The 23,245-nt window shown below is 34.3% G+C and overlaps 1 protein-coding gene across 1 annotated transcript in view; it reads left to right on the top strand.

Annotated features, from left to right (window-relative positions):
- The window catches only part of LOC113232195 (scavenger receptor class B member 1-like), a 72,893-nt gene that overhangs the window by 43,550 nt on the left and 6,098 nt on the right, over positions 1-23,245 (top strand). Inside the window, exons 2-6 of the mRNA XM_026466838.1 lie at positions 2,917-3,008; positions 7,910-8,073; positions 9,329-9,473; positions 20,451-20,651; positions 21,092-21,319. Of these exons, the coding sequence (XP_026322623.1) occupies positions 2,917-3,008; positions 7,910-8,073; positions 9,329-9,473; positions 20,451-20,651; positions 21,092-21,319 (830 nt within the window). The remainder of the gene's footprint in view (positions 1-2,916; positions 3,009-7,909; positions 8,074-9,328; positions 9,474-20,450; positions 20,652-21,091; positions 21,320-23,245) is intronic.

Genomic DNA, 23,245 nt, shown 5'->3' with positions numbered 1-23,245 from the left:
GCCATTTTGAATCTATTTATAGATCCTCACTTTCTGTTGCATTATTAAGTCAAAGCTTACACTTTTAATTTGATAGTGATAAATAAGAACAGAAAGTAAAATATTTTTTGTAACGGTAGAACTCTTCAAGAGTTATTACCTATTTCTGTCGCCAAGCTGTAATGTAAGCGTTCCTGTTTTGGATAGTAAAAGCGCTGGTGAATTTACAGTCACATGGGACTTGTTAATTGTTTCGGACGGAGGACGTATGTAAACCCCCCTATTACACGAAGGCTGCCATTTAACATAGTCTTTACTTACTGTTGTATCCATTCCTTTGTGTTGAAATAAATAATTTTTATATCTATTTGTTCGTTATAATTTATTACACGTTAAAATGATGACACCAGAGAACGTGAATATTGTTAAAGTAATTTGTTCCACTAACGATATAAGCATTTAAAAACAAATTAAGCACAAGCATTAGTTATCTATACCTAAAGTATACAATGTATTTGTAACATATAACCTTATAAATAGCTAAATTGAACAATTTTTATACTTACGTGATACTTAACATGTTCATTTTTTTATATATTATATGAAAAGCTGTGTAGACCCAATAGAAAAGTCTCTAGAAACACATTAAGAAATTCGTTAGGTGAGTGAGGTACAGACCGAGTAACCAAAGACTCGGTCTGTTGCTCAGTTGGTTAAGAGCTGTATACGACATATGAAATTTATAACAAGCCCAGCACCGATTATAACTTTGATCTGTTTGCGAACTGTAAGTTTGAATTACTTTGGACAGCAATAATTTTTACGTATTTAAAGCTATTTTTTACCTTTTAGTTTCTAGTATAAATTAAAACTTCAAGACGAACACACGTAATTCTACTCAATAAAACATTTCCTTTCTACAAACAAGCAATTAACATTAACAACAACAACAAGTAAGTAAGGGTCAACAGCACATTATACCCCTTACAACAGGTACATTATTAAGTACATCTTACAGTTTTTGTCTTAGCTATGAAAATGCGTCTGTGACACTGATTTTTGGAAAAAAAACGTTCCAAATAAAATAATCTTCTTACAAGTACTGCCGCCATTTAAAATTCTGAGTGTCACTGCAATTGTTACGGATAGGAGTGTCACTTACCAGGCGCATGATTTGTTCGTCTCGTGACTAGATATCACAAAAAACTCAATAGCCGTTATTTTTTGTATGTTCATTAATATATACAAACGTTTATGTATATTTTTATTGACCCCATTTTTTCATTACCTTGAATCGTTGGTATGTCTTGGTTAATTTAAAATTCTATGACGTCAATCTTTAAAAGTCCACGTACCTAGTTGATTTTTATAGATGAATGGAATGGGTGGTACCTACTTTAAATACAAATATAAAAATATTTATTACTCTCTATAAATGTAAAGTACAAAAGTTTTGGTACAATAATATTAAAAAATTCCATTAAGACAGCTGGAGTTTGCACTAGGAAGAAACCAGTTTTGCGAATCCCCAGGCACTCCACCACCTAAATCACAGATGTACTATAATTGCATTGTCGTGTGTTTGAGTGTGATTGATTTTGTATGTGTATGTTTGTGTGTGTAAGGTTTTAAACCTTAGGAAGCGGTGATAATGTTTTTTGTACTATCGTAATCCAGTTTCGCGAGCCAATCGGAGAGTGTTTTTAACACAACGTATTAGCGTGGCTCTGAAGGTCACCGTAAAATAAGTACTACCACTGCACCTCTTTCTGCAGCTATTCTTCTTTTTCTAATAGGAGAGTTTGATAATATAGTTAGTATAATTTTTATAATCTTCACGTGATAAAAGCACTTGTGACGGAAAGTGCAAGTCCGCGTGTGTAGTATTGGCAAAAAGCGCGTATCTGCACCAAACCAAACGTCACAGGAGAGGGATTTAACGTTATTACTTTGTTATTTCAATGGCTTCGATTTCCATTTTTGAACAGTAAGCTTTAATTTATGTTGTCTACGGACTGATAATAATAGATTCCCGTAAATCACGCTAATTTGGTTTGCAAGATATTTACGCAGACCTAATTTGGCGACTAAGTTACCGTAGCAAGGATAATTGTATATATATAACGGCACGTTACTAAAGTAGTCGATTACTGACTATCAAAAAAAATATCGAGTACCTACTTTATTCGCTAAATCAATGACTAAAGTTATTATTATTTTATAGCAGGTAACACTGAATGTTGTGTGTTTTTCGGTGGGAAAGAAGAACTTTGACAGGTCGCCGGTTGTCGTGTGTACTTGCAAACTTGGCTGTATATGTAATTTCATTAATTTGACGTAATTATTCATCGCCAGCTTAACAAATTGATAATGAAGAATGAATATACTAATTTATCAAATAATTGCTGACTCAATTAGTCTCCTTCAACATCTCCCTGTTCGGTTATACTCCAACATATATATAATGAATTATATTTAAGATTCTATGAGAATACCGGCAATAATTCCTCCATCCATACTGCCTTATATGATAACTTTAAATAGATAAATAAATAAATATAAAGTAGATTCTGATAAATAAACGCAATTTGTCTACTTTTTTGTGGTGTATTTATCTGAAACTACGGGCACATGAGACATTTCAACTTATGTCTCAGGGTGACGGGCGCGGTGGCAGTCCTCCAAGATCTTTGCGATGTCTTTACATCGAGCTCTGAGCAACATTGCAACTGCTACGGACAGGCGAGTCGCTTACCACCAGGCGCATAACTTGTTCGTCCTGACAAATAAATAAAATAAAATAAATAAAAAATGTCTATAATAACGTTTACGTAGATTTTAGATAAAATTATATACATAGAATCTTTTTAAACATAACTCTCTTTCTCTTCTTCGAGTAGAAACACAAATCTGACTTAATTTTCTTTATTGTTTCAGGATTATTCGTTCTTCTCATGTTCGGATTCTTCTCGCTGGCAGCGGGTTGTTTCATAATGTTCCTACACCCCTACGACTTCTTCTTCAAAATGGTTTGTATCGTTTTTAATACAACATCGATGTATTGTAATATGATGTCTTGAGCCAAAAAATAATTTAAATAACGTAATTAAAAATAACGTAGCAGATAACCACACCGTAGCAGTAGAGCTCCATGTGAAAGGGTTCGTCCAAGAAAGTACTGCCACCTTACTATTTCTGGCGCCAAGCAATAATGTGAGCATAAGAGACAACTTTTTTAACTGCTCAAAAGAAAAATGCTGAATCACCCCAGGGCCAACAAAATATGTTGTAAATTTTACACGTATTTTGTAAGTTTCTGTATGGGATAACTGTTGTGCTTTTGTTTTTTTTTCTATCTTCAAACATTCATTTGATTCTTTCTCGTTTTTTTTATTCCGCTTTTTACCATTTAAGGAAATTTTAACTTCTGTTTTATAATTGACTATCGCTATCGGTTTTTGTCGTGTAAATTACTATTATTATTTCTGTTCTATTCTTTTCTACTTTCGCGCTACTCAAATAGCTTAATTCAAGGTCTATGCAAATTCTGCTTCATTTTCACCTGTTACACAAACGTAAGACCGTAGCTCCTGCCAGGGAGGTTCTGGCTGAAAATCAATGCTATGCAAACCATGTTTGTTGGGCTCAGAATACTCGCCACACTTCTTTGGCCATAGATATAGTTTTGACTTTTTAGTTACTATTTGTATGTTCGATTTTTCATTTGAATTTGATGGATGGGAGTTTGACTTTTAACACCAATGTAAATGCGATGCAGTACTGATGCAGTGGCTATCTTTTACACACGCGCGCAATTTTAAGTAGCAATGCAAGCGCGCGACTGCATCAGTTCAAACGCGCGATTGCATCGCTACACTTGGGATTTATAAGCGATTGCATCGATGCAAATCGCAAGTGTAGCAATCGCGCGTTTCATGAACGCGCGTTTAAATCGCTAACTCACTGACTGTCGCTGTCACTCTTAGTGCGTTCCGGTTTTGAACATAGAACTTGTCAACTTATTATTACTTTCGTATCTATACTGGTTATATACTCGATGCTCGGCGTACACGTCTGATTCCAAAATATCGATAAACCAACTTTGAAAAAGATTTATTTATTTAAGTAAGTGGGTTAATTATAAACCTTGAAAATCCAAAATTAATTATACCACATAAATTTATCTCTCACAATTAAATCATTTGACATTTTCAATTTTATTACATATTATTACAATTTTATTATATGTTTTCCTACGTATCACATGTGTAGGTCAAAAAACTATATATATTACAATAATAATAAGATATTTATCCACTCTCACAAAAGGAAGGTTTGTTTATTTACTATTCCTTAAATTAAGCGAGAAACTACATGGTCTGTAGTCTTATAGTCTGTCCTTTTTGAAGACGGAGTAAAATGACATTTGTAGGGTTGTCAGTTTTCTATAAAATTTTAAATAGTTATGTAGTTGTTGTCGATAGTTTTATCGATAGGTTGTGAAAGAAGATAAAATTTTGCCAAAAATGACTGAATGATGAAAGTTACTACGTTGTATTGATTACTAATTGCGTTATTGCCTTCTTTATTCTTATTTTGACAGTTGGCCTATTAGTATCGAGATTAATTTTTATTCATATACATTTAACAAGTATAGCCGGATTTAATTGTCTGTATTGAAATGAAAACCTTTAAAATTTGTCTCCTTTTTGTATATTTCATAAACATAGTTCTAAATACAGTGTATGTATGTATGTATGTATTAACTTTAAAAATTTGTCAGTTCAAATGAACTTGTGCTCAGTAATTGCATGAGAATGGGTCGAGGATGATTCGAATGAAACAAGTTCGGCTGTTATTCAATCGATAGTCGATAGAGTATTTATCGACTGCAATCACAAGCTACTCGCAAGCATCATTTTACTCCGTCTTCAAAAAAGATAGACTATTGGAAACTAAACCTCTGGTACAGATCTCCAGGCTGAATGAGGACTGTAATTATAACTTTTTTGTTAAAAAAAAACCTACTACAAAATATTTATTAAATATAATAATATAAATAATATAAAAATAAAATATTTATTAAGTATCTACTTTCGGTGTATTTGAAGACCCTGCAGTGGAACGTACAATGAGTTGACGTTAAAGTGGTCTTTTCAAGTGATAACGCACGAATTTGTTATAAATTTAAATAATTCGACTTATATGGTTAAGTTGCAAATTTTAACCTTTTCTCAAAAACAATATTCGATTTTTGTGCATAACATTACCTTGGTACTTTGTCCTTTACATTTCAGAACTGGGCATAGACGAATTTTACAGTCAGTGCCTGCGCTACACCACGTAGAGCTCTACGTGGTGGTATCCTACCCTAGCGCCTTTTAGTAAGCACACACAACCCTCCTTAATTAATTAATTACCAACTACCTTAAAACCAGAACTGAACCGCGAAATTATTAAAAACAAATGAAAGAAAATTTCCTTGAAAAAATAAATTAAAAGTAATTTATTGAGTTGTTAGGTTTTTGCGATTGTTACCCATAGGGAATGAAACTATTTTTCCGATCAACCGTGACAATGGGACCTGTAAAGAATTTTTTAAAATAAATTATATATTATGTTGGTATGCCCACACACACACACAATAAACAACTTTTTGTGTAAACAAATAAAAAAATAATAAAAAAAAACAATCAAAATTGAACAAATGAATGAATTATATTTATTTAATTATTAGTCCAAAGATCAAACACGAAGTAAATCCCTTGATGAGGGTGCTGATGAAATTACATGGGACTAGTCAACTTATGTTCCAGGGTGACGTCGACTTTGCGATTTACAACTCTGAGTGCCACTGCAACTGTTATAGATAGGCATGTAGCTTGACTTTACTTACTTAGGTCTCAGCCGACGCTGAAACAGGAACGACTGAAAATCAGCGTCTGTCTCGCCTGAGAAAGACTTATTGTTGAGTCGAATCCTCTTCTTTTTTTGTGCCACTATTACACACTTACTAATTTAGCATCGCGCAGCCATTTGTTGTTTTAGTGTTGAGTATTAGATTTAAGTGCGTATAGTGACTCAATTTAATGTGTAAACGTATTTCTTTTTTTCTTTCTGTACCATCAGGCGCACGACTTGTTCGCCCGGCCACTTGAAATTATAAAAATAAAAAACAGAAACAAATTCCTTCTAACCTACGACCACGGGAATGCCGTCCCTTCGCTTTTCCAACTTAGCTACAGATCGAGTTAACAGGTCGAGGAAATCCTTATATGTCTTTACTTGTTGAAGTTTGTCAACCTCTAAATTAAGAAGCAAGCATTCTTACAAACGCTATTTATTATAATAACAATAACTGCTCGAATATGAATAGTCTGTGTGTTCAGATTTCATTCATTATAGTCATTATAGTCGGGGATAATGCGTAAATAATAATAATAATAATAATAATAATAATAATAATAATAATAACAACAATAATAATAATAATAATAATAATAATAATAATAATAAGAGCTTTATTTATCTACATTAAATAATAATTTAGCCTTAAATAACATAATCTGAAGTTACACATGTAGATAAAAAGGCAAGAGTCTCAGCTTGAGCTGTTTTTCAGACTTTACCTTTTTGGTGAAACGGTACATTTAATTCTGTAATATTAATAATACAATAATTCTGACGTGTCTCGACAAGCTCCAGTAAAATGACTAAAGTATACAATTTAAACTTAAAGCTATGATTACATTGTCATAATGGTACCAAATCCACATAAATGACGTTGGATTATAAGTTTTTTTTTATATGGGGTCGACGATGTAGCGTGCACACCTAAATAATGCCTATTCGCTCTCGCCTTGAAAAGGTCCAAGTTACAGCGTTCGGGGAACAAGTCCGCAGGCATGGAATTCCACTCTCTACCCACTCGCCATATGAAATATGTAAACTAAAGGTTTCGTGCAAATCCTGGAAATATCTACAACAAAGGGATGGAACCCCAGCCCACGTCTAGTTCCCCGAAGGTGGAAAGAGGAAGGCGGAATCATAACATGCACTTCCATCGCACACTCTCCGTGATATTATATCCTGTAGAAAAACGTTCTGTAGCTTTGCATTTCGGTGATTTAGCAGCCAAGTCAAATTCTATTTATCAATAATATAATTTACGGGAATCTATTGTTATCAGTCCGGAGATAACGTAAATTAATGCTTACTGTGCAAAATTAGAGTCGTAGCCATTGAAATGAGAAAGTAATAACGTTGAATCCCTCTCCTGTAAAAATTTGGTTTAGGGCAGATACTACACGTTTTTTACACAACAACACATAAGCAGATTTGCACGATCCCCAACAATATTACCAATTACCACTCGGATCTATGAGGATCTGACTAACATTCGAGTGTCACTGCGGGGAACCTTGCGCAAGCTATGTACGCTATTGCTAATGCATGCGTATGCGCCGTGTATGGGATAACGATGCCTCTTGAATCTTAACCTTGGAAAAGCAAAAGGTACAAGGCGGTACAGCATCCATGTGCAAGTGTACAAACGCGTAGCTTGCGTAAATGTACTCGCGGTGAAGATCAACCGTGTAGACAGGGCTTAATCGTTAGCATGCGCTGTTGCGCGTTTAGGAAGTCAACACACTTCGTAACGGAATCGCATTAAACTCAGAAAAAGCATTGTATTAAGAGTTGATACTACAGTTTACAGGAAAACCGCTGCATTCAATAGGTACTTCACATATATCAATGATTTTTTTCTTATCAACTGAACACGTAGTATACGATATACATTTTCTAAATGGCTTTAATGTCTATTTAGTGTTTCTAAAATAATAAATTCTGAAATAAAGTCAGTGACCCTACCGCGCAATACAACCGATTCTCGACAATATGATTGATTTTCTTTCTTTCTCTCGCGCAGAAAGTGGAGCTCAAAGATGGCGGCGAGATCTTCGAGATGTGGCGGAAGCCTTCTGTAGAACTCTACTGCAGAGTATTTCTGTTCAACGTTACTAACGCCGAAGAGTACATGGCCGGGATCGACGACAAGCTCAAGTTTCAGGAGATTGGACCTTACGTGTACAGGTACTGTGAAGAAATATAAAATATTTATTAACAATGACATTCACAGCTCCAAAAGGCCTTATGACTAATACATGAAATTGTAATATAACAGAAATTATTACATTTATTCAGATATTTTGTGAAATTACTTCACTAGTTTGTTATAATTATTAATACAAAGATGGAATACTTACAAAAAATGCTTTCGATCCGTCCAACCGACGTCTTTTAGCAAACCGTGCCAGAACCAGCGGACATCACGAAATTCTCTATGAACTTGTTTGTCGGATCTTTGTATCTGGTTTTTGCGACTTTTAGCCGTAGCGCCATCTATGAGAAGTCTATGAAAGTATTTCGTCACCCAGTTAGGCACCTTTACAGCTACCAGCCCTGGCTAGAGATGTCGCTATTCACTGTAATTTAGTGTTTTATTGAATGTTAGGACGTTTCGCCAAATACAAAAGATCGAACACCTAGAAAATATCCTTCGACCCGGTGGAACTTGAACCCACGTCCACGCTGCACCTTAGCATTGCTCTAACCACCTGAGCCATGAGTCCAGTTACCGAACCGTCGAAATTCTCCTATATATTTTTGATAAGATCTTTGTACTGACTTTTCGGCATTCGTCGCCGCTAGTGACATCCAGTGAGAGATTTTTGAATACGCAAGGATTGTGTTATGCGATAGTGCGTCATGAATTTTTAATTATTTAATATTCGGTCCTCAGTTTGTTGATAATCAATATCTAATAATCATTTTTCTTGTCGTGTGGTCAAGTTCTTAACTTCACGAAGTTTATGGCAAATAGGGTTGTAAATTAATGGAAGTAAGTGAATTATTTTTTAACGACCAAAAAAAGACAGTTATGGACAGGCGTGTCGCTCACCATCAGCACGACTTGTTCGTCTCGACACTTTAAACGTCAAAGAATCATCGAAATCGGTTCACAAATGTCGAATTGAGTCGAATCCTTTTTTGAAGTCGGTTGAAAAATAGTTCTATGATCGTTGTCATCTCGCTGATATTCTGCCATAGCCCGTGATGATTAAGATCTCGTAATAGTACAATGTATATTAAGGGCGATAAATAAGAAATTACGAACGAGACTCTATTAGTGCTCTACTCCTGGAGCGGAGTCGGTAATGAGAAGGCCCAAGAGCCGTTTTTTGGGCCATGATAGTCGACTTAGCCTACATGCAATCATACATATGTATATTTAGGAGCAAGTGTGATAAAAAAAAGATTACACAGTAAATTAACGAAATCTTTTCAGGGAGAGCCTTGAGCATGAAGTTACGAAGTTCAACGACAACGGTACCCTTTCTGCCATCCCTAAGCACCCTCTCACCTGGGTGGAAGAACTCTCAGAAGGCCATAAAGAGGACGACGTTGTTTTCATGCCCAATATAGCCTTATTGGTAAGTGCTTTATTAATTTATTTAGTATATACACAACAAAACAGATACAATCAAATCCCATTCTACAACACATAGGCCGCGCGTTCCGTTGTGGCAAGGTTCATATGAACTCGTACATTAGAAATATTCCCGCGCCCGGAACGCTTCCGCGGCCACCTCTGTGTGGCCAGATATTACGGCGCGTTCCCATTGTGTCGTGACGACAGATAGTCGTGTAGTTTAAAGTGTCGTGGCTTGTATATTTAAATGAATTTTTTTACACATAGTACAACACGATTAAAGATAATATTACAAGTGCGACTACCATTTTCGCATTCGAACCACTTTCGAACTTTCTACGATTAACGTTAAACAAAAATAACGGACTGAGCTCCAGTTTGCGGAACTCCGCGGACTGTTGGCACACGTACCACGTATTTATTGTTCTATGTTCGGTACGGTGGGCAACGATGTTAAATTTTTATCGCGTTTCGCAATGCTCGGTTATCCAACAAAGAACTAAGGCCGTCGACATAGCTGGTAGAATAAGCAAGCCGAAGTGGCAGAGGACTGGCCATATCTGTCGAAGAACCGATTGGAAAACGTGGTATATGGCCAGCTCACTTCAAATCGTTATATTCGTCATCATGGGTACAATAAAGACGTTAACATTTATTTTATGATCACCATGACGTACCATCAAGGCATACGAATTATACTTTTATTAATTATACTTGTCCAAGACTTCGAAATAATAATAATAAAATAGCAATATTACAATCGTTAAATATTCATAAATCACTGATTAAAAGCTTCCACCTTCACAGGACAGTAAAAAACCAAGTCTTAAAATCTATAACAGTTAGGACATCAAAACAAAAGTAATTTAATTAAGATAATATTAATATAATAAATGTCAAACAGTCACGTTCGTCTCAATAATAAATAAATTAATGTAAAATTAGTTAACAAAATTCTTTTAACGTATAAAATGATTTTTTCTATTAAATACTCAACATTTTTATTCCGCCTTAACTGCATTGGCAATTTATTGTAGATTTTTGGTGCCATTGCGATTATAGTCTTCTCAGATAGTGACGTTTTACAATTTGTTTGACGTAGTTGGATAGGATGTCGTGCTCTTGTAACTACCGGAAAAAGTTGAGGGTGTTGTTGTATAAATAAGGCTGTTTCATGGATATATAATTGAAGGCAAGGTCAACATTTTTAGTTCGCGAAAATAGTTTGGAAAATAGATGGAGTGACGATTTGCGAAGGGCTGCTGGCAGCAGATGGATGCAACGAGCTGAGTACCAGACGAAATGGCGCGCATTGGGAGAGACCTATGTGCAGCAGTGGACTACGATAGGCTGTTGAGATGATGCAATGCTCGGCCTCAACCTATACATCGGTCGTAAAGTTTTAAGTTTTGAGGCGCATAAACGATTACAAAGTCACTCATTTATATATGTTAATATCCAATTATAATCAAATTTCGTTTGTATAGAACGCACTAACAGGGCTGTCTTTAGAAGGTTTTGTGGCCTTCTTCAAAATGGCGGTTTCTTCATATATTAAATCAAATGCCTTTGTGGCCGAACGGTTGCCATGTTGGACTGCCACGTAAAGGTCCCGAGTTTGATTCCCGGGCGAAATATTTGTATGGCCTATATTTGTTTCTCTCGTGAGTGTAATTTGTGTTTGTCTATGTGCACATGTTACCCGGGACACAGACTCTCCCTAATGCGGAACTATGAGTGTGTGCGTTAGTTATTATTAAATTATTATCTTTTTTTATAATATCAAGTGACGGGACGAACCAGTCGTGCGCCTGATGGTAAGCTACACGCCTGTTCATCAATGCCACTCAGAGCTTTAAATCACAAAGATCTGGGGGGCACTGCTACTGCGCCCATCACCCTGAGACATAAGTTGACAAGTCCCATGTGCTATAATTTCACAGAACAAAGGCTGCTAGCCAATCAACCCGTAACTATGGAGCGATTTCCCCAGAATATGGAGAAAATTAAAAGAATTCATAGCATGAAAGAAACCTGTAATTAGTGATAATAATTTAGTGAATAACCACGAAAGTCTTAAAGTCTATTCAAAATCTTGTGTTGACATTTAGCAGCTATCACTTATTCGTACATAATATATTACTAAAGTTTAAATAATATACTTAGTTCACATAAAGTTCATTGACTTAGAATAAAATCTTAACTTAACCTTTAACGCACGTATGAATGTACTTAACACGTTGCAACACCGGATGACTTGACACTTGGGAAACTTAGAATGGGCATTCTAGAAGCTTATATTCATTTTGTGGGTTAGTAGTGACAGTGTTGTGACATCTTTGAGTTTAAGTGCGTCTTTAGACAAATGACATGATACTTGTGACAGATCGTAAAGATATTTTGTCTCTGTCTCTTAATAAGTATTAAATTTGCACGCTTTCGTGAGCTATCTAATAGCTATATAAAATAGGCTTTTCAAAGAAAACAACGTTTTGGACCTATCATAGATTCCATGGCCACGGCTGACATAGTAAAGTCATCAACCAGCTATATCTATTTACAAGCAAATGATGACGTACTATTAGTAACACGCAGGACGCGTACTAATGCCATACTAAAAAATACATCTTCTTCTTATCGTATCGATGGCACTATATTGTTGCGACCCAGGGGGCCTACCACAACCTCATAGAACAATTTTACTTTAACCTTACATTGACTTTTTGTACCATGACGCGCTTAAAGTAAGCTTATTATAATGTTAAAACTATGATGTTTTATTGGCAGCTTTGTGACTATTCATTCACTCAGTTCGTACTATGACGCGACTTAACATTAAGTAATATTGTTCTTATGTCAAATGTAGCAATCTTAAAATAGTTACACGGATGCAACGGAAACAATATTATTTTCGAATTTATTGTCTAAATGTTGATTTGTTATGATTAGAAGTTAAGTTGAACTTATTTATTTACATGTATCTCATCAATATTTTATTTATTTTTTTATTTAATTGTAATAAGGAAATAATTTCTTGTTAAATAAATATACGCAATGTTTATTTCGTAAAATTATGACAGCGCCATCTATATGCTTCTTGGCGACACTAACAGTTGACTATAATTCCCAACTCATCAAGACTCAGCTTGTTTTATTTATTTTTCTTCATGAAAATGCGGAAAAAAATTAAAATTAATTTTAATAGATTTCATTAGTATTATACTTTTCTTTTTTTTATAGTTAAAATTCTCTGAATGTAAATAATATTAAGTACTTTAACATTATAACGCGGCTAAATGACAAAATATTTTTTTGTGATATCATAAAATACCATAACCCAGTTTTAGAAAATTGAAATTGTTTTATGATATTTCAGCTATCGTTAGGGTAAATTCCGATAAGTTGAACACGTTAACTAATTTTAACTGTTTTTAAAAGATAATTTTGTGCTCTATTTTTTGCTATTTAAAACGGATATTTGACCATTTGTCATTAGCCGCGTTTTAGTTAGTGGACGACAGTGCAGGTCTGGACGACAAACCTTTACCGTTAGCAAGAAGTATTGCTACAAATGTACGCAACTTAGAAATTATATCGTAAAAGCTCTAAAAGCTCATACTTAACTAACAAAAAGTAGCCGAAAAAAAATTTTATACTTTCCCTCATACATTCACTTCCTTTCGCAGGTTGCGACCTTAGCGTTGGATTCATGATCATTGCCAATTAACAGAGTCGAAATTAGGACAAATAATCGCCCCTAATCATTACATATTAACTACGTTCCATTGAAATTTCTTCTTCTTCTTTGAGTCTAATTCCATTAGTACGTATCTCCTTTTTTCACAAATTAATATTCCATGCTATCATGCCACATATCCAGGCATATGGCATGATAGCATTGTACTAAGTCCAGACTGAGTACACCTGTACTGAAGTTCGTATTTCGAATACGTTTAATAAAACGTGTTTAATTTATTACTGAAAATTTGTAATTCCTTGTATTCAACGTAAAGTGACACCTTTAATATCATTTTATGTAAAGTCATACATTTTTCAGTCCATTCATGTGCGTGTACAAAAAATATTATAAGCAAAGTGATATATTGGAAACAAAAAAACCAAAGTGTTTTTGTATATAAATCGCATATATTTGACTTTTTAAATCCGTTAGTGTGTTTGAAAAAATAAACAAATATAAGTGCAAGATTTACATATGCGATGACCAAAGAACTCCAAACATGATATTATAACTTTTTATTCTTGAGAAATATTTATCTGGCCTACATTTATTTCTCTCGTGAGTTTGGGTGTAATTTGTGGTTGTCTATGTATGTGTGTATCTATAGCACCCGTGATACAGGATTTCCCTAGGGCGGGGCCATGAGTGTATGTGTTATATATTATTATTATTTGTATTAAAACACACCATAAAATCTTATACTTTCACTTTATTTAAACAAGGCCACACTACCTGAGTGCGTATCTGTGCATTTCTGCCAAATTTAGCACATCTGAACTTGAACTTGTATACGAAAATAAATCAAGCTGGCATTTTTTCTACCAGACTAACTGTTCAGAATATTTGAGTAATTTTTTAAGCACGTCTATCTACACGTTGACGGATCTTGTTCCATTGCCAAGGAGGTAATATTCGAACAAAAATGTATAGCTTGATGTGCTGTTAATTACAAGTACATAAAAATATAAAAGTTGTTGTTTATGATGTTGATAATATAGTCCTGCGAGCTATTTAATGTTTTACAAATAACTCTATGTATATTTACAATATTCTTTATCTACACGCATATCATAAACCCTCTATGATGTTCAAAAACCACAAATTACGACCAGCATAAAGATAAACTTTTTTGTTAGAACAAATTTCTTTTCTGTGACAATGTTATAGCGTCAAATTCGATTTTATTATTACATTCAAATTTCGAACATCGCTGAAAACCAAAACAATTTGATTCGACCTCAATTCTAATATCAGTCGAGATGAAGTTTTATTCGAAATGAAATATCAATAGCAAACAATTTTGACGAATCTCACACGTTACTTGATAACGTACGATATGATAGTTGGGGGCCGACTCTAGTGTGTCTATGAATAAAAAAAACTACGCTTTTTCATTATTTTACTAATAATTACTGCCAATAGCTCTGATCAATGCTGCAATGCCAATCGTAACATGCGGTTCCTGAACACATCTTAAAGAGCTTATAACATGTGTATAGGTAAAGCCTCTGAGTACTTACCCACACCCACACTCGTATTTTAATGCCTTTTATTATATAACAGTCACATATACTACTATTATTTTCATTCCACAATGTTGTACAGGGTGTTACAGTGCTCGTATTTTCTTCCAATCTTCGGCAAACTTCGTGTTTCGGCTGTCGTCGGGTTTTATTCAGTTACACTTTGCCTTTGGTACGGACAGATAATTTACAGTGTGTACTTGTATTAATTATTCCATCGATGGCGAACATACTAACATGACTATGTGAGATGAAGAAATGCGTTCAGATACGGACTGAATTGATATTATTAATAACCAGAAAAATACATTTATAGTTATATAAAAGAAGCATACTTTATTTATTATTGAGCATGGTAATTAATATTCGTGTACATTCGGAAATCCGATGATTGCCGAGGGACATTGAGAACATAGAAGCACTGTAAAAGAATCAAATCATCATGGACACTTTTGAGCACAACAATATAGATCGAATAATTATATAACAAAGATGTAAATTATCGGCCATTTTATATACCTCATTAAAAAAGAAAACAAATTACCAAGAAAACCTTAAACTTAAAATAGCTTAACCGGAAAATGTTAAACACATAAAAATTCATGAGTATGGAAGATGCACTAAAAACATTTAATTTAACGAAATGGTCAATATCAACTTTAACGTGGTTATCTTGAACATATAAATTGCTTGATAAATTTATTTACTTTTATTATAAAGATTAAGAATGATGGACAATTTATAAAATAAAAAGGACAAGGGTTTATATAGTTGTATATTGCAAAGGTCATAAGACCTTTGCAATATACAAACTATATTAAATGCGACAATCGTGCACGAGTTTCAGCTAAAAATAAATTACAAAATTTTTATTGAATGTCAAAATGTTTTACCAGTATGATATTCAATTATTTTTTATGAAATTACTCTACTAGTTTGCAATAATTATTAATACAAAGAGCGAACACTTAGAAAAACATCCTTAGTTCCGGCCGGATTCGAACCGACGTCTCCTAGCAAACCGTGCCAGACTAATCCACGGAACGAACCTTTCTCACAGATAGCTAAAAAGTCTGAAGAAAGAAGAATGTTACGACGTTGTATTGATTACTATTTCTTCATTCTTACTTTGACAAATTGGCTTACCAGTATTGAGATAAACTTTTATTTAACCGGATTTGATCTATATTGAATTAAAATGTTGAAAATCAAAAAGCTTTAAAATATAATAATAATAATATATTTATTTCAGACAACTATTTAGTCCACATGTGTTAGTAACAATTTTATTTTTAAAAAATTATGTTAGTAGGCACTAAATCTAAACATTATTAAATTAAAATTAAAATAAAAACATAAACATTTGAATCAATTAAAAACGAGGCGAAAAAAGTTGCCGCATAAAGGGAGAGTCAATTCTCCTGGCAATGGTCTTCAGTATTGGGTTGGAGCTGGCTCGCAGTCTGCAGAGCAGTGAGGCCGACTTTTTGCGCATAATGGCATAAAAGACATCAGTGCGAGCCTGTGCAAACATGCCTGACGCGCTGCAGAACCGCGGCGGCCCCAACAACATACGAAAACCATTGTTATATTGTACTCGCAGTCGCAATATGTCTCCTCTTTGTATTTTTCATAAACATCGGCTATTTATTCCATAAGCGTAACCATATTCAATCGATAGTCGATAGAATACTTGTCGATTGCAATCACTAGCTGATCTCAAGCGGGCAACACTTTTGTGCAATGAACTGTCATTTTACTCTTTCTTCAAAAAAGACAGACTGTAAATATTCAAATAATTTAAAATAACTTTTGGCGCTTTTAGCGTATTTTCACGCTTCTGTAAATGTTGTTTCGCTTGTTTCGTGTTCAGAAAACTGAACTCGGCCGGGAATTGAACGCGAACATAAAAATCATATGCTATATCTTTCCCACAATTGTTTCAAAAGAAAAAGAAACTATAACTGCAACATGTATTTATAAAAAACACGTGCTTCAAAGGCTTGATTCAAAACGTGCTTACTTCATTATTTGTAATTATAAAAAATGTTCCATTCAATCCATGTTTTATTTCTACTGGCAATAAATAATAATGAGAATAATATTACATTACCTCAATAATGGTTAACGTAAAAGACTTAATTATAACTTTAAAAAAACTGACCTCAAAAGTTTGTAGGATCATATTTATTTGCCTAGTTTTATTGAAATGGATTTGTTCTCTACTTTACAAACTTTAGAGGTGAAATATTTTTATTTATTGAAATCGGTTCACAAAGTGGAGTAATCGCGTAACAAAGAAATATAACCCATGCGGGGATCTAACCCGGGACCTCAGAGCTGGCGACACCATGAAAATCGGTGTGCAAGCCACTCGACCACGAAAATTCTCAAACTAATGAACTAGTAATTAATTTACAAAGATCGAACACTTACAAATTCCTTTGATTCGGCCGGACTCGAACCGGCGTCTCCTAGCAAACCGTGCCAGACGCTATGCCACGGAACGAACCAGAGGATCTTACGTATGTGCTTGTTGTAGTGACTTCGTATTTGGTTTTTCAACGACTTTTTAGCCGTAGCGCCATCTATGAGAAATCTATGAAAGCATTTCGTCACTCAGTTCTATACCTTTACAGCTACCAGCCCGGGCTAGAGATGTCGCTATTCACTGTATTTAAATTTTTATTAAATTGATATTCAATTATTTTTTGTGAAATTACTGCACTAGTTTGTTATAATTATTAATACAAAGATCAAACCCTTAGAAAAAACTCCTTCGATCCAGCCGGATACGACACGACATCTTCTAGCATACCGTGCCAGACGCTATACCAACTAAGCCACGGAACGAACCAGCGGACCTTACGAATTTTTCCATGTTTTTTTGTTCCATGGTTTGTTTGAAAAAACAAATATACTCGTTTTAAATCCGGAAAAATAGTTTCATTTCCTATGCGTAATAATAACGAAAGCCTAAGAACTCGATATGAAAAGTTTATTTTTGGTAAATTCATTATGTTTTGTCAAAGTCATCGAACAAAAACCATTGTTTATGGTGTTAGAAATTATTCTCCAAATAAGCTACCACCGCTCTTTATGTATGGTTTTAAGAAATCGCATCTTAATAAAACAGTTTCAAGAAACATAATTCATATAGCAATAATGTTGAAATTGTCTTTTATCACAGTTAATGTCGTAAGATAACAGTTAAATATGGTTTTATGATTAGTTATTCTATTCATTCGCGTTAAGAAATGATTTCGTAAATCAAACTGTGCAATCTCCGGATGTACTTTGGATTGAATGATGTAGAGAGATACTGCAATCATATAAGGAGGCTAAAGATCTTAAAGCGATTACACACGGCAACTTCTAGTAATTATAAAAACGCGCGTTTATTTTTTGTTAACCAAGGACGGGACGAACAAGTCGTGGGCCTCAGAGCTTTAAACTTATTCTAATTTAACTTATCTTAGGGTCACTACGCCCGTCACCCTGAGACATAAGTTGACATGTTCTATGTACTCGTAATTTATTAGAGCTCCTTGTGAAAGTGTTCCGATTTTGAAGGCTTCTGGTGAAATTACAGGTACATGGGACTTGTCAAATGGCTCAGTGTGCCCTTCGGATTTAAAGCTCTGAGTGACACTGCAACTGTTATGGACAGGCGTGTAGCTTACCTTCAGGCGCACGACTTGTTCGTCACTTGTTATTATAAAAAATAAAATCCACCAGCACCCTTACCCTTCAAAACCGAAACGCAATAATGCTTACATTAGTCTGGCAGAAGTAAATAATCGCAATACTTCCTTGAAACAACTCTTTCACAAAGTCAAGTCAAATAATCATTTCTTCCATAGGTACTATTTCTTACACTCGAAAACGTCATTTTTATAAGTTACTGCTCGTTCACTACGCTGACCTCCCTGAGGAGAACAAGCAAGAAACTCTAGGGATTGCTCTTTTCAAATAAACTTACATGCTACGGAATACTCTTCGAATCATAATTGTGCGAAATCTAGACTCTTGTTGTCTTTCCATACTTCTTTATCTAAAACATACTCTTCAATTTTGTAATATGACTTTTCAATTAAAATACTTTTAATGTAGGTTTTAAATTTAGGAAATGATAGTATTAATACAGTAATTTTCAGGTAAGTTTTTTGTACTCAATTTTGGTGACAATTTTTATTATTTAATTACTCGAATGTATCATCATGAAATATTAATGAATATTTCAGGTTACCACACTCGAATATTAAATAACGCTTCATGATGATATTCTATAAATATTTAAATAAAAATAAATTGTCACCAAAATTGAGTACAAAAAACTTGCCTGAAAATTACCCAATATATTCTCCAGAATCTTATTATAAAAACGTATACAGTTCCTCATAAAAAAATCGTTTACCCTATTTAAACGAATCGTGGTACCATGAGTTTGGACTTAGTTCTCAGGTTAATAATTACGGATACCTTCTTTGTTAATGAAATTATGTCTATTTTTACGGGCATAGAAAATATTGTACTGTGATGCCACACTCATGATATCAGTCGCCTTAAACTTGAGAAACCCGAGAACCTAAACGGTACACAGAACGAATCGCTCGTTTTTGCAACGCAAATATGGTTTGTATATCTGCCGCTTTACCGCACATGAGAATCCCGTAGGACATTATACTATGGAAGTAACTAAAGTAAACTAGTCTAGCAGTAGGAACATCGGTAAGCTCACGTATTCTATGAACTGCGTATGCAGCAGAGCTTAATCTGCTGGCTAAGGATGATATATGTGGAAACCATTGAAGTTTACTATCTAAAGTCACTCCCAAAAAGACAGCTTTATTAACAAGGTCTAACTTTTCTCCATTTATTTCTATGATTGGATTAGTCGATTTTACATTAGGCAAAAATAATTGCATCGCGACAGTAGCTATTTATAGGCGGTTGCATGCATTGATGCCGTCGCTGATGTTGTTTAGTAGTAGAACTCCTTGTGAATGATTTCGTCCATAGAAGTACAATTGAATACTAATTGCAATTATACGTTTTGTACTAATTGAAAAATGAAAAATGAAAAATACTTATTTCATATCACAAATAAATATACCACGAAGCTTTGCGAGATATAATAACATATACGTATCAGGCAATTCTTGTTCCCACCGAAATATAATGTTTTTCTCAAACAATGCTAGCAAATAAAAAAACTAAACAATAAAATAATACACCCATTTAATAACTAAAACTGTCTTTTTTTTTTAAATTGTGATTTAGTAACATTCGAGCACTGTAATTAAAGTAATAAATACTACAGTTTTTTTTAATTCTCACAATTATGAGTACTAATGGTAGTGGGCAGTTGGCTGTTTGCCATTTTTTTCTTTATATTATAATTATTAATACAAAGATCGAATACTTGGAACAAATTCTTTCGATCTGTCCGACCGACGTCTTTTAGCAAACCGTGCCAGAACGGGACGAACCAGCGGACACCACGAATTTCTCTATGAGCTTGTTTGTCGGATCTTTGTATCTGAGATATCGCTATTTACTGTTATTAAGTGTTTTATTGAACGTCATGTTTCACCAAGTACAAAAGATGGAACACTTAGAAAAAATTGTATCGTGTTAATATCATTACCGTTTTTGTAAATATGATACAATAAACACTTACTATATTAACTATTATCTTTTGTTTCTATTTCAGAGTATAGCCCACGTAGTTGCACCGCAAGGTTTCATGACGCGATTTGGACTGAACAACCTCATTACCGTAACTAACAGCAAACCTCTCGTTAAGATGACTGCGAAAGAGTTCATGATGGGGTACAAATCGGATCTCATGACTTTGGGCAACACCTTCATGCCAGGATGGATATATTTCGATCGGTTGGGATTAATCGACAGGGTAAGTTTCAATACCGGAACCTTTTGTTCGTTAGGCTTTTTATTAACGATTGTGGCTGATTATATTTGCAACATTTTAGCGGTGGTAGGGTTTTCTGTGTGTGCAGAATGAAACCTAATGGGTACCATCGTTTTATTTATCTTTGCTCTAAAACAGAAAAACTTTGTTCTGGATCAAAGGATAGAGAGTTGCACTAACGATAGCCTATTTATTATGTATCACAATTTTTTTAGGAAAATATGTACCGTATTCGGTCACATCATCGCATCAAGAAAAATTATTGCTAAACGTGCGTTAAATGAAAAAAAAAAATTATCTTCTACCAAAATTGGCTTATTATTACTTGTAATAAAACCAGCCCTTACGCCCGTATTCTATTTTAATAAAAACATAATAATTCATTGCCGTACTCATTTTCTCATCACCGTCCCTTCCCACAGATGTATGACTTCAACGGCGATTACGAAACAATATTCACTGGAAGCAATGATATTTCCATCTCTGGACTCATAGACACATACAAGGGCTCAACCGACCTTCCTCATTGGGACGGAAAACATTGCTCCAATGTACAATATGCTTCGGATGGCACCAAGTTTAAGGGAGATCTGAAGAAAAATGAAAGCATTTTGTTTTATAGGAAGAGTCTTTGTCGAGCTGCGCCTATGGTAAGTTAACGGGATTTTTTTTAATGATCATTACCGCAGTACGCGCTTTTTTTATAAAACTGCAGTTTTATAGGAAACCAATATTTAAATATTGATGAATTAGCGAGTATGTTAAAACTACTTCTTATGTGTTCTATTGTAACTTTCCTGCTAACCTATGTTGTGATGGTGTTTATGACGCCCTTTATTTTCTAAACAGGTCTATAATATATGAAACAATATATGAAATATATAGACTCATATTCATATTTCCAAACAAGAGAAAAATGTATTTAATTCGTTTTTTCAACGTCCTTAATTTCCTTAATGGTAATATAAAATCTAAATTAGTATTAAACATTTATTATTATTCATTTGCCATCTTGCGGAATGTATACTAGTATCGAATAACTTTGTTTTGTTATTTATCATTCCCGTATTTATAAGTTCGGAATCATAATAACAGGATATACTTACTATTATAATTATAACTTTTAGTTTTAAAAGCCGACCTTGAATATTTAGTGACGGGAGGAATAAATCGTGAGCCTGATGGTAAGATACACGCCTGTCCATAACAGTTGCAGTGACACTCAAAGCTTTAAATCTGAGGGACAATGCCGCTGCACCAATCACCCTGAAACATAAGTTGACAAGTCTAATGTGCCTGTATTTTCACCAGCACAGTAATGCTTACATTACTGCATGGCGGCAGAAATGGATAAGGTGCCAGTACTTCCCTGGACGAAATCTTTCACAAGGAGCTAATTATAATTATTGTAGAGCTCCAATATGATACTATAATTCTAACATTGTTACTTAAAGACACACTAGTCAGTTAAAAGTAAAGTTAAAGAAGTTTTTTTTTTAAATTTGTTTAAATATAATATCCATATTAATCAGTTTCTTAACCGACTTTGCGAAAGAGCGTTGCAAAAAAGTATACGTGTGTAGCAAGTGCTGTCGTAACGTCATAAACTATCGTTGTTATTTAAATTAGTTTTTCTCGTAAGGTTCACGTTTAAAAATATTTTGGGAATTTTGGCACCCTAGCCATGTTCCGGATTTTTTAACCGAATTAAAAAAAAACGATTGTCTCAATTCGATTGTATTTGTTTGTTTTGTTCAATATATTTATATTCTCAAATGTGTTATTGATTAATTGCTGTTTAGCCGTAACAAAACACCAGTGTGATGGTTTATAGAGATGGGCAAAATGTTATGATCATTCGAATTATTATTCGAAAGTGTTAAATGTATCATGTACTCGGGAAAAAATATATAAGTAAGCTCGTTTGCACAAGGCATCCGACCCGTATTCGTTCCGAATCCGAGACTACAACTATCTTAAAAACTCGAACCCACCAAAATGATCCCTGTGACATCGGACCGTCATTTTTAGGATTCGGATTCGTAAACGCACTAACAACGGAACTAATAAAAATTTGATCAGAAAAACAATTGAAATTGCAGCAAACTCACACTATCGGTAATACTAACGGAGCTACTAAACGGAATTAACCATCATATGTAAAATAAATGCGTAATTAACAGTAGCTACAAATTTTTATGTAATACACAACAAAACCTGTCATGTAGCCAGCAGACACATAAGACACTTGCTAAGATTTCGCAGCGAGGAACACAGAATCAAAGAATATGCAAAATCAATTCACGTCTCATATATATATATTATTACAACATTGTGAGATAGCCATTGACTTACAAATAAATGGACGACGGGTCTAATACAAAAACCACGAAAAAAATGTCCCAAGTCAACCTATTTAAACGTAGTGACATGTAAAGGAATATGAAAAAGCTAAAACATTGAATTTAAATTGTAATGTCATCGCAGTGCTGTCTAATTTTGCTTGCTTCGCTGTCAGTCGACAAACGAAGACTAAAGCGTGAATAACGCTCTGTATACGATTTTAACGCCCGAAC

The sequence above is a fragment of the Hyposmocoma kahamanoa genome, unplaced genomic scaffold (genome assembly GCF_003589595.1).
Source record: "Hyposmocoma kahamanoa isolate Upper Pololo Valley unplaced genomic scaffold, ASM358959v1 67, whole genome shotgun sequence".
Classification (NCBI taxonomy): domain Eukaryota; kingdom Metazoa; phylum Arthropoda; class Insecta; order Lepidoptera; family Cosmopterigidae; genus Hyposmocoma; species Hyposmocoma kahamanoa.
Note: the sequence above shows the minus strand (reverse complement) of the source record. Positions and strands in the feature narration are given on the sequence as shown.